The sequence below is a fragment of the Mesitornis unicolor genome, unplaced genomic scaffold, assembly GCF_000695765.1.
Source record: "Mesitornis unicolor isolate BGI_N332 unplaced genomic scaffold, ASM69576v1 scaffold7689, whole genome shotgun sequence".
Taxonomy (NCBI): Eukaryota; Metazoa; Chordata; class Aves; order Mesitornithiformes; family Mesitornithidae; genus Mesitornis; species Mesitornis unicolor.
In genome coordinates this window covers 1-9,702 of record NW_010207894.1, presented here as the reverse complement: position 1 = coordinate 9,702, position 9,702 = coordinate 1, and the positions used below count along the sequence as shown (strand labels likewise).

Below are 9,702 nucleotides of genomic sequence, written 5' to 3'. Positions count from 1 at the left end.
TTTTACGGTCAGTTTCCTGCTGTTACACAAGAATTGCTCCATATAATGCAATGCCACCAGCAATGACCAGTGCTGGGGGCTTCAGAGAGGAGCAAAGGGCATTACCAGCCTATACGGCATGAGGGAAACGCTCCTTACGGTCCTCACAACATCCAGGAGCTGGCTCGAGCCTGAAGGATTTAAACAGGCTTAACAGCACAGAGACCAAATGAAATAGTGCTGAATATCAAGCAAATAATCTGATCTCCTTCTGAGCCAGCGCTGCCAGAGATGCTATTTAAAGGGCATCAAATTAAGCTTAATTTGTTCTCATTTCTAAGGAGCCTCCCCCAGACTGGATTTGAAAAGGACAAAGCCCCAGCTCTGTCTTGTCACAAAAAGCCAGGACATCTGTGCCCTGGACTGGGGTTGAGTTCGTGGGACGTGGTGGTTGGTACAGCCTTGTTGCTCTTGGGAAGGCATCCGTGTCGCTTGGAGGACAGCAGCCACTTGACAAGTCACCTCCCTGCCAGACAAGGACAGGTCACACATCTCCTTAAATCCCAACAGGGACACTGGTCTAATGGATCCAAAATCCTTCCCTCTGATGCAATGAGACACTTCTGCCCTTGGACCACTGCGTCTGTCCCATACCCACAGCTTGTTTCATGGCTGAATCTGTCTAACTTCAACTTCTAGCTATTGCCTGCAAGGTTTTATTTGTGTCAACAGATCCAAAAACCCTCCCACTCGCCTATCACTTACAACCATGTATGTGCAGCACTCGTTTCCTCATCTGCAGTATCACGATGTTTCATGGCCCTGATCTGACAACACTCTCACCAGTATTTCCTCATCATCATTGCTCTGCAAACACCACAACCTGAAGAGGTACAAGCTGCTCTGCCCAGTATAGGAGCCCTTTTCATCACATCATCACTCCGAGCTCTCCTCTTGAGACAACCACACCTGAAGACTTTGGACTTTCCACCTTCTTTTCACTCCAAAGACCTTTGAAAGAGACAACCCAAGAAAAAAAATCTCCTATCTTCGATGTCTGGTTCTATCTCTTATCTTGATAATCCATGACTGAAAAAGGAATGTAACCTCATCTAGGTGTTCCTGCTCCGACAGGGGGATTGGACTGGATGGTCTTTTGAGGTCCCTTCCAATCCCTAACGTTCTGGGATTCTGTGAAGGAGTCCAACTTTTCTAATGGATTCCCATCAAAGTTTTCTATTCTGGCATTTCTTCTCCCAGCATTACAAGCTTGGTTTAAAAAGAACAAACCAAATCAACCAACCACAAACCCAAAACTGAGAAAAGCTGAGCGAAAACACAATTCCAAACCCCAACAGAAGAATGATGAAGAAATGCATAAACACAAAGTCTACACAGCTGAAGACACTTCTAGAGCTCATCGCTGGCTCTTGCTTCTCTATCTGAGAGGAGCAGAAGGGACATGAAATTTCAAGTCTTTTGCAAAGCTTGTGTGAAATCCAGGCCTGCCTGAAGTCAGCCAGACCTTGGCATCGACTTAGGCAAATCCTTGTTATGTGGAGGATGTCCTTTGATGCTGGCAAGGTCAGCCAAACAGGAGACAGAATCACAGCATGGTTGGATTAGAATTCATAAAAATAAATTGGCAGAAAGGTGTGTGGTCCTCTTTACCTTGCACTCTTCATCCAGCAGGTCCAAGATGCCAAGTTTTGCCTCGATGAGGTCTATGCAGGGCTGGTTATCACAGAAGTCGATGAGAGTCCAAGGGATCCCCTCCTTCATGTACTCATCTTGTTCCAGCTTAAAGACGTGCTGAGAGCAGGAAAACAGCAGGGTTACTGACCCAGTACAGCACCAGCCCCTTCCCAGTTCACCCACTGGTCCCCACTGGAGCATCCCTCAGCACATCCAGAAGCCACAGAAGCTTTAAGTGTCCTCATGTAAATGGCAGAGCCGGGACAAAGCTGTACACAGTGCAGCTTCTGGCAAGGAAAATAAAAACATTACACCAGGAAACCATGGGGCAGGGGGGGAAATAAAGGTTTGAAATGACTTCCACTAGAAAATGACTGAAGCTGTCACTGCATTTAGGTGGGAGCCATCTACCGAAGTGGCAGTGGCACACATATCTCTTGGGCTGAGAAAAATCCCGCTCTCCTTGAGCGCTCGGCTGATTAAACCAGTGACCTGCAGCAGGTCCACGAGCTGGGAGCCCAGCCAGGGCTGAGCGCGTGTGACCCCAATCTGGGAAGAAAGCTGCACAAAAAAGCACCCGCCGTCCCAGAAGGGGTATCAGCAGCAGTATCTGACTGACTCGGGAACATTCCTATTGAAAATTCTTATTAAAAAATAAAAAAATAAAAACCTTTGCATGACTTCTATATCTCAGGCCTCTGCCCAAGCAGATAAATTGTCTCTGGCTATTTCTGAGATACTCCAAGCATATTAAAAAAAATGATTTTTCAAATGCACTTTTTTTTCTTCAAAGACAGCTTTTAAAAATCTCTTCAAACATGCCATCACCGAGTCTGAATTTATATAAGCTTCAGAAGTGATAGCTGGACATACTGAGTAAGATAGGAACAGTGCAAATACAATCCATAATTTACTTTTCATTTTTAGCAGCAGCGATCTGGTGCATTAGATATACTGCAAACGTTCATGTCCATGCATATGGTACAGTTCCAAAGCGCCAAACCACTCTGCAGTACTTAGGCTGGTCAAATTTAACAACTTTTTCCTTGTATCCTGAAACTGATAGTGGGTTTTTTTTTTCCCTGCTTATGACAAAAGCAGAAGACGACCCCTTACTGGTTTCATTTCCCATGCAGGTAAGCGCTTGTGCCTAATAAAACAGCAGAATATCAGGTTTTTGTGAGGAATGTCCGAATGAAGAATGGGGAGCGCGTCCGATTTTGCTATTTAATACAGATTTTTCATTGCAGAGGTTTAAGCCACACTTAAACGGCAGGTTTCCACCCATGCTTTTTCTCACATTAAATCAAGGACTACCGTCACGCTGGCCAGCCTGCAGTTAAATGCCATGAAGCAGAAGCCAGATGTACAACAATCCTTGCTACATTTTTCTGCTAGGTTCCATGGAACATTTCCAAGCTGACCTTACCAAGGTGAACTGCTGCTGAAGCTTCTCGTTGGCGTAGTTGATACAAAACTGTTCAAAGCTATTCACTTCAAAAGTTTCAAACCTGCAAAGCAATGAATAAATCAGCATTAAGCGTTGCTTCGGCTCCAAATCTACTTTTCTCTGCGACGGTGTCATCTGCGTGATGGGGAACACCGGTTATTCAAGCGTCTCTTCGCATTCCTCCTATCCCAAATATACACTTTATTCCTCATTCCCCAGAATGTCTGTTTTTCCTTGCCACAACTCAAGGGATTCAAAAGGTCTCTTCTGCTACGCGTGAATGAGATATTCGGTACGACTGCAGCTTCCTGCCCATCAGGCAGCAGGAAAATTTAACATCCTCTCTCGGGGAAAAATATTATGAAATATTAAGTCCAAATATATTCACTGCAAGGGCGACGGAGAAACAGTAGCTGCTGTCTTAAAAGACCCAACATGGTGTTTTTAATGGAATTCAATGGAGCAGAAGAAGAAGGTATGAAAGTCATAATTATAGCCTATGTATTGTATCCTTGATAGCACAAAAATTAAATACACGTGGGCAAGCGACTCCTGGAAGGCAGAGGGAGAAATGGTGCTTTCAGCTCCAATTCCAACACGATTCTTAGTAGGAGTTTGGTGTTGGGCTCAGTGATCCCAAAAACTACCAAAGCTCCCCTTGACAAAATGTTATCCCACCCTTCTGTGGGCCATGGAACAAAATGAGCTCAAAACTGGCATTTGGAGAGGGGGAGGGGAAACACTGCAGAGGGAAGGGGGAAAAGGGAAATCAGAAAGGGAAAAGGGAAAAGGCAAAGGGAAATCAGAAAGGGAAAAGGGAAAAGGCAAAGGGAAATCAGGGAAAAGGCAAAGGGAAATCAGAAAGGGAAAAGGCAAAGGGAAATCAGAAAGGGAAAAGCAGACAGTTTTAATAGCACAAACTCCAGGCAAGCAGTGGAGACCCTGGGGCTGAAGTACACAGCACCCAGGGACAGGAAGAGGGATCTTGCTCTTAAAAAAAAGGACATTTTTCAGCTACCATGGGGAATTATGTTATTTATATTTCTATTTTCAAGGCACAGTTGGAGAGGAGAGAAACAAAAAGTCTCTGACACGTGACTGTAAGGATTAAAATAAGGGAAGGAGTGGCAAAGCTCCCTGTGCTTAATGAGTAAGCTGCTGTAATGACAAATGGCGAAATAATTGCTTGGGTAATAGGTGCTGTAAGAGCAGGCAGAACAGTCTTAAAACACTAGAAGAGGTCATTTTATTCCCCAAAACTCAGTACTTCTAGTACTTTCTGCAGTACTTCAGCATTGCCTCTGGAGCTGACACAGTCCCTGCTGAGCAGAAGATGCTCAATCGCTCCCTATCCCAGGAACTGAGCTTTGCAGTCTTTAATGCAACAAAATTTGATGTTTGGACCAACAGGTGCTTCTATAAAACATGTGGCCAGAGCCTCAGTGATGAATACGTCCTTGAAGAGCTCCTGCTCTGCTTGGTTTTTCAGCCTGGACAAGGGAAGGCTCCAGGGGAACCTTAGAGCACCTTCCAGGACCTGAAGGGGCTACAGGAAAGCTGGGGAGGGACTTTTTACAAGGGATGGAGTGATGGGATGAGGAGTGATGCTTTCAAACAAAGAGGGGAGATTTAGGTTAAATACAAGGAAGAAATTATCCCCTGAGAGGGTGCTGAGGCCCTGGCCCAGGTTGCCCAGAGAAGCTGTGGGTGCCCCCTCCCTGGCAGTGCCCAAGGCCAGGTTGGACGAGGCCTGGAGCAGCCTGGGCTGGTGGAGGTGTCCCTGCCCATAGGGGTTGGACTGGGGGGATTTTGGGGTCCCTTGCCACCCAAATCATGCTGTGGATCTGTGATCTTGGTTACATGGCCATCACACCAAGCAGATCAGGGTCTCCTCCTTGGAAATAGCAACTCCTGCGGGTTCATGATCAGAGCAATGAGGCAATAAAAGATTTAATTAAAAAGGAGATGAAGAGACAGGGTGGGTTAGGTGGAAAAACACCACGAGAGCAGAGATACAAGAGGAAAAGATACCAGAGTGGGAGCTTTTTCTGCTCCAGAGACAGCAGATGTGATTTATGAACCTCTCGGCGAGCGCCAGCCAGGGGCGGAGCAGCTGCACAACACCAACTCCAAGGGAAATCTGGTGAAGTCGCTAACTGAGGGACTCTGCCAATGCAATTTGCTAATTGATGTAGCATTTCGGTTGCCGACTCCATGTGTGCCAGGAGGTCCTGCCTGCACAAAGTGACTGCGCTAAGATGACCAATACAGGAAAAGCAAACCAAGGGATGTTTATTTTCTATTTATTTCAGCACCTATGTCCTGGTGCAAACAAAACAAATGCATTCACCACTCCGGAAAGCACATCTTGGCTTGAGGACACCTCCTGTGGGAAGACACTGGGGAGCAAATACCGCATTTTGGCTTTTCTCCTGTTTCTCGTTCTGCTGTGCAACTGGCATCTCCGAAATCCGCCACAGCACCGGGGTTTATACTGAAATATTTAAAGTTCATAAATAAGTCCAGCACACAGCTGGCTGCCTGGGTGTTTACACTCCCCTTCACACGGCAAGCCGAGGTAAAAACAAGCCGACCCTGCCGAGTCCACGAACATCCACATAAATCCACTCTTCTGATGGATTGTGCTACTGCCACTACAGCAAATGATGCACTTTCAATAAATACATAAAAGGTTTTTAACGCTGCACCTTCTCACCTCACTGTTAACAGAGAGTTAAGGACGCAGCAGGGAATTAGGAGACAAAACCCACAGCCTCTGCATCCACCCCTTGGACCCTGTCCCTAGAAATCCCACCCATGGGGACAGTTCTCCTTCAGGAGCATCAGGATATCATGGACGTGCAGTGAAGGCTGCTTGCAGGCTCCCTTTTCAGCTTAAATTTCTCTCCCGCAGGAAACAGAAGTACAGTTAGAAAAAAAAATATCCAGTTTTTCACAAAATGCATCAAAACTGCCAAATATCAGGAGTCTGGGGAACCAAACCACTGTCAAGGACCGCAGAGACTCAGGTTGCCAGCACGCAACGTCACTGCATTGTGAATTACTCAGCGTTTAGACAGCAATTTTCCTTTCGAAAGGGATTTATGGTCCCTTTTAGGAGTGATCACAGCACGGGAGTCATGCCCAAGCATTACAGACACCTGTCCCCCGTAGACCTGCTTCTTTCTATAGGATCTGCAGGTCCTCATGATAAAAAAAACCCCGCTGCACTCTGCGGTGGCACCAGTGCCGTAAAAGCAACCCGCTGGTCCATGCTGGACGTGAGGCACAGGAGATGTGCCGCTAAGGGAGTCTTTTCTTCCACCCTAACAGGTTTGCCAGCCCAGCTTAATCTTTCATGAGCGTTATCCTCACGTCTCCTCTCACTCAGATTTCTGAAAGACAGCGTCTGATTTCGTAACTCAGACATCCAGCTTTCTGCATTGACGCGCCATTGCCCACAAAGCTCCACATTTATTATATTCCAGCCCGCAGAAATCTCTAATTGTAGGGACACTGATGGAAATCAGCTTTTACATCTCATGTAGTCTTTTAAGCCAGACAGTGCCAGCCCCAGCTGATGATTTAAGAAGTTCCAGGTCCTGTGCTATCTACCTAGGAGAGACAAAATTACGAGAGCAACCTCAGCATCAAAAGCCATTCCAAAAATCACCAAGGACTGTAGTTGTAGCACACTTAATACGATCTTTCCTGCAAACCTTGGCGTATGGCAGCAGTCGCTGATGTGGATGAGTGGGCAGCAGCTATGCTGATGCTACAGCACTGATTTCTGGCATCCTTTCTGCTGTCCAGATGTTAAAAATCAACATCCCACATATCAGTAGCTGTAGGAGCCCCCTGAGAGGTTCTATATGCAAGATCCAACTGCAGTACCTGTGTAGGCATTAGAGCCTTTCTGCAGCTGACCCAGAAGCACTGCGGCATTTCATTCTGAACCTGAGGATCACCTGGGTGTGAGAGACCTTACAAGGAGGCTGCCGTTACACGAAATTTGGGATGGAGCAAGCACAGCAACTGCCCTGGGTCAGGCACTGAGTCCTGAAGCAGCTACAACTCATCCACCCCACCTTGTCCTTGGAAACAGGAGCAACTGAGCATCTCAATATGTATTTTATGGGAGCACAGCAGGTCACTGCTGTCCCACTTTAATCCCCAAAGCGACAGAAAAGGGATGGTGTTGAAAGTGGGAAGGGGTAAACAACAAACCCAGCAGACCTTTTTCCTTCTCCACCCCACAACTGACATAACCCAGCCCTTTCTCCTCCATCCGCTACTTCTTTGCAGCACCACAACTAAAACAAGCTCTTCATATGCAACTCTCACATCCCTTTTCTATCAGCATTTAAGTGCCAGGATGACAGACAGCACAGTAGCTGGCTCCCTGTCCAAGCTAAAAGCAGCTCATTGCCCCTGAGGTTGCAGGCTGCAAGCTCTGCCCTGGGTTATGCCAAAGCTTTTTGCACCTTACCCACTCACTGTCCATTCCCAAAATCCTCCAAACCCCCTCACTGCACAAGGGCCCTGCAGCAGAGGTTTCACTGCTGAAGATGCAAAGTAGTTTCCTCAAATTCCACAGCAACACCAAGCACAGATTTTGGGTCTCCACACCTGCACCTTTACACCTCGCTCATCTTCAAGCTCTGTGCTTTAAACAGAAATCCCAAATGGGAACTGCAGGGGAGGCAAATCCCAAAAGCCAGCACTGTTCCAGGACTGCACAAACCAAAGGAGGATGAAAACTGCAAGCCATGCATCACTGCACTTTTTTGCATCCCTTTCTATTATTCCCCACTCCCTACCACAAACCAAGGTCAAGCACGAGCTACCAGGAGGGCAAGATGAATCAGAAAGGATTAATTTAACGGCCTTACAAGCAGAAACCACACCTACCCGTAGATATCGAGCACACCGATGAAGGAATGCTGCTTCACGGTGGTGTGCAGGACCTTGTTGATGTGCTGCACGATCCAGCTGAAGAGCTGGGCATAGATGTGCTTGGCCAGGGCGTTTCTGGCATTCACCACTTGCTGCACTGACATGACCTTCACGTAGGTCTCGGCCGCGGTGACCAGCTTGCGATGGCACAGCCAGTGCTGCATCTGGCTCTGCTCCGTGCCCAGCAGGCTGCAGAACTTGATCAAGTGCTCGTCCTGGCTCTGCGGGTAACGAGAGGCACATCAGCAGGTTGGCGATACCCGAAAAAAACCTGGGAGTTTCTAATACCAGGTTCCTAAATTAGGGCAAGACATTAGCAGCTTTTTCTTGGGAACAGGGAGTAAGTGATGAGCACTCATCCAGTCTTTGTGGACACAGACAAAAAGGCTCCTTCAGAGCAACCTTGATTAAGCCCCACCAGGCCTTTTACAAATTCACTCCGTTTTTAATTACAAAAAGCTGCAAAATGTGCATTACCAGAATGCCTCGTGTTTTGCATAATCAATAACGTGAAAGGGGAACTTCATTTCCTCTACTACGTTGTATTCCCCCCTCCTTCAAACTAAGACAAGGCAGTTGTGAGTCCCTGTTACGCTGCTTTTTGGACAATGAGAAATCAATTTCCCTTTCCTCGGTGTAAAAATACATACCTAAAGGAAATAAACTGTTTCCAGTTAGATATGTGCACGTACAGAAGCGGGATGGGTTTGGGGACGGAGAGGAAAATGTATTTTAAAATACCTCTAGGACGCTTTTTTGCTCCGACACCTTTTTGATTCAAAGTCATAACAGGATTGATTTAATACCATGCAATTACATCTGAAGGTAATTAAACGACACAAACTCCATTACAGAGCCAATATTTTTGGAGCAGATCACTTCTGTATACCCATGTTGCCAACTATCAAGCAAACTACCCCCAGCATCCATCTACTCACACACCACATTATCTCGTGGGTATCACTAAAAGTGTGTGCAGAACCCACTTTAACACTTTAATTAGGAACAAATGACCTAGGCTGGGATGCAATGATAACTGACAGGACAACATTTTCTATATAATCACTGTTTTTCCCCCTTCAACAAACACAGAAACAGAAAAAACACCACTAAGGCATCTTTAGTCTTATTTATTCTTGCTAATTAACTGTGCAGTGCTGCTTTGAGTATTGAAATCACCTCGCTTATGGGCTGTGGCTACAGAGGAGAAATAAGGCACTTTTCTGGCCCTATCTTCCAGGAAAAACAAAGCACACAGGAAAAGATGATGTGTTTTCAAAATAAAAAAAAAAAATTAATAAAACTGCTGCAAAGCCCAACACATCCAATGCAGCACAATTTATGAGCATACAAAGCTCCCCGCTTGCCCAGTCTTGCTGGTGACCTACCGATATGTAACTGGCATCGCCATCCCGTTCTGCATGGATGTCCAAATTCCCCAGGTGCAGAATGGCAGCGATTATCCTAAAAATAGTGGTCTGATGACACTCCTTCACTCCTATGGGAAGAATTGACAGCTGACTGTCACAAGAGAAAACAAACTGCAATTTTTAGTTTATTTTAAACCACTTGAGGAGTTTGATGAGCTTGTATGAGCTTCACCAAGGCCAAGGGCCGGGTCC

The 9,702-nt window shown here is 46.3% G+C and overlaps 1 protein-coding gene across 1 annotated transcript in view; it reads right to left on the bottom strand.

Moving 5' to 3' along the window:
* MYO5B (myosin VB) overlaps positions 1 to 9,601 on the bottom strand; it is a gene marked incomplete at both ends in the record, with an annotated part of 47,143 nt that extends 37,542 nt beyond the window's left edge. The window contains 4 exons of the mRNA XM_010192291.1: positions 1,651 to 1,791; positions 3,104 to 3,185; positions 8,036 to 8,301; positions 9,469 to 9,601. Coding sequence (XP_010190593.1) covers positions 1,651 to 1,791; positions 3,104 to 3,185; positions 8,036 to 8,301; positions 9,469 to 9,601 — 622 coding nt within the window. The remainder of the gene's footprint in view (positions 1 to 1,650; positions 1,792 to 3,103; positions 3,186 to 8,035; positions 8,302 to 9,468) is intronic.
* Positions 9,602 to 9,702: the final 101 nt, after the last annotated feature.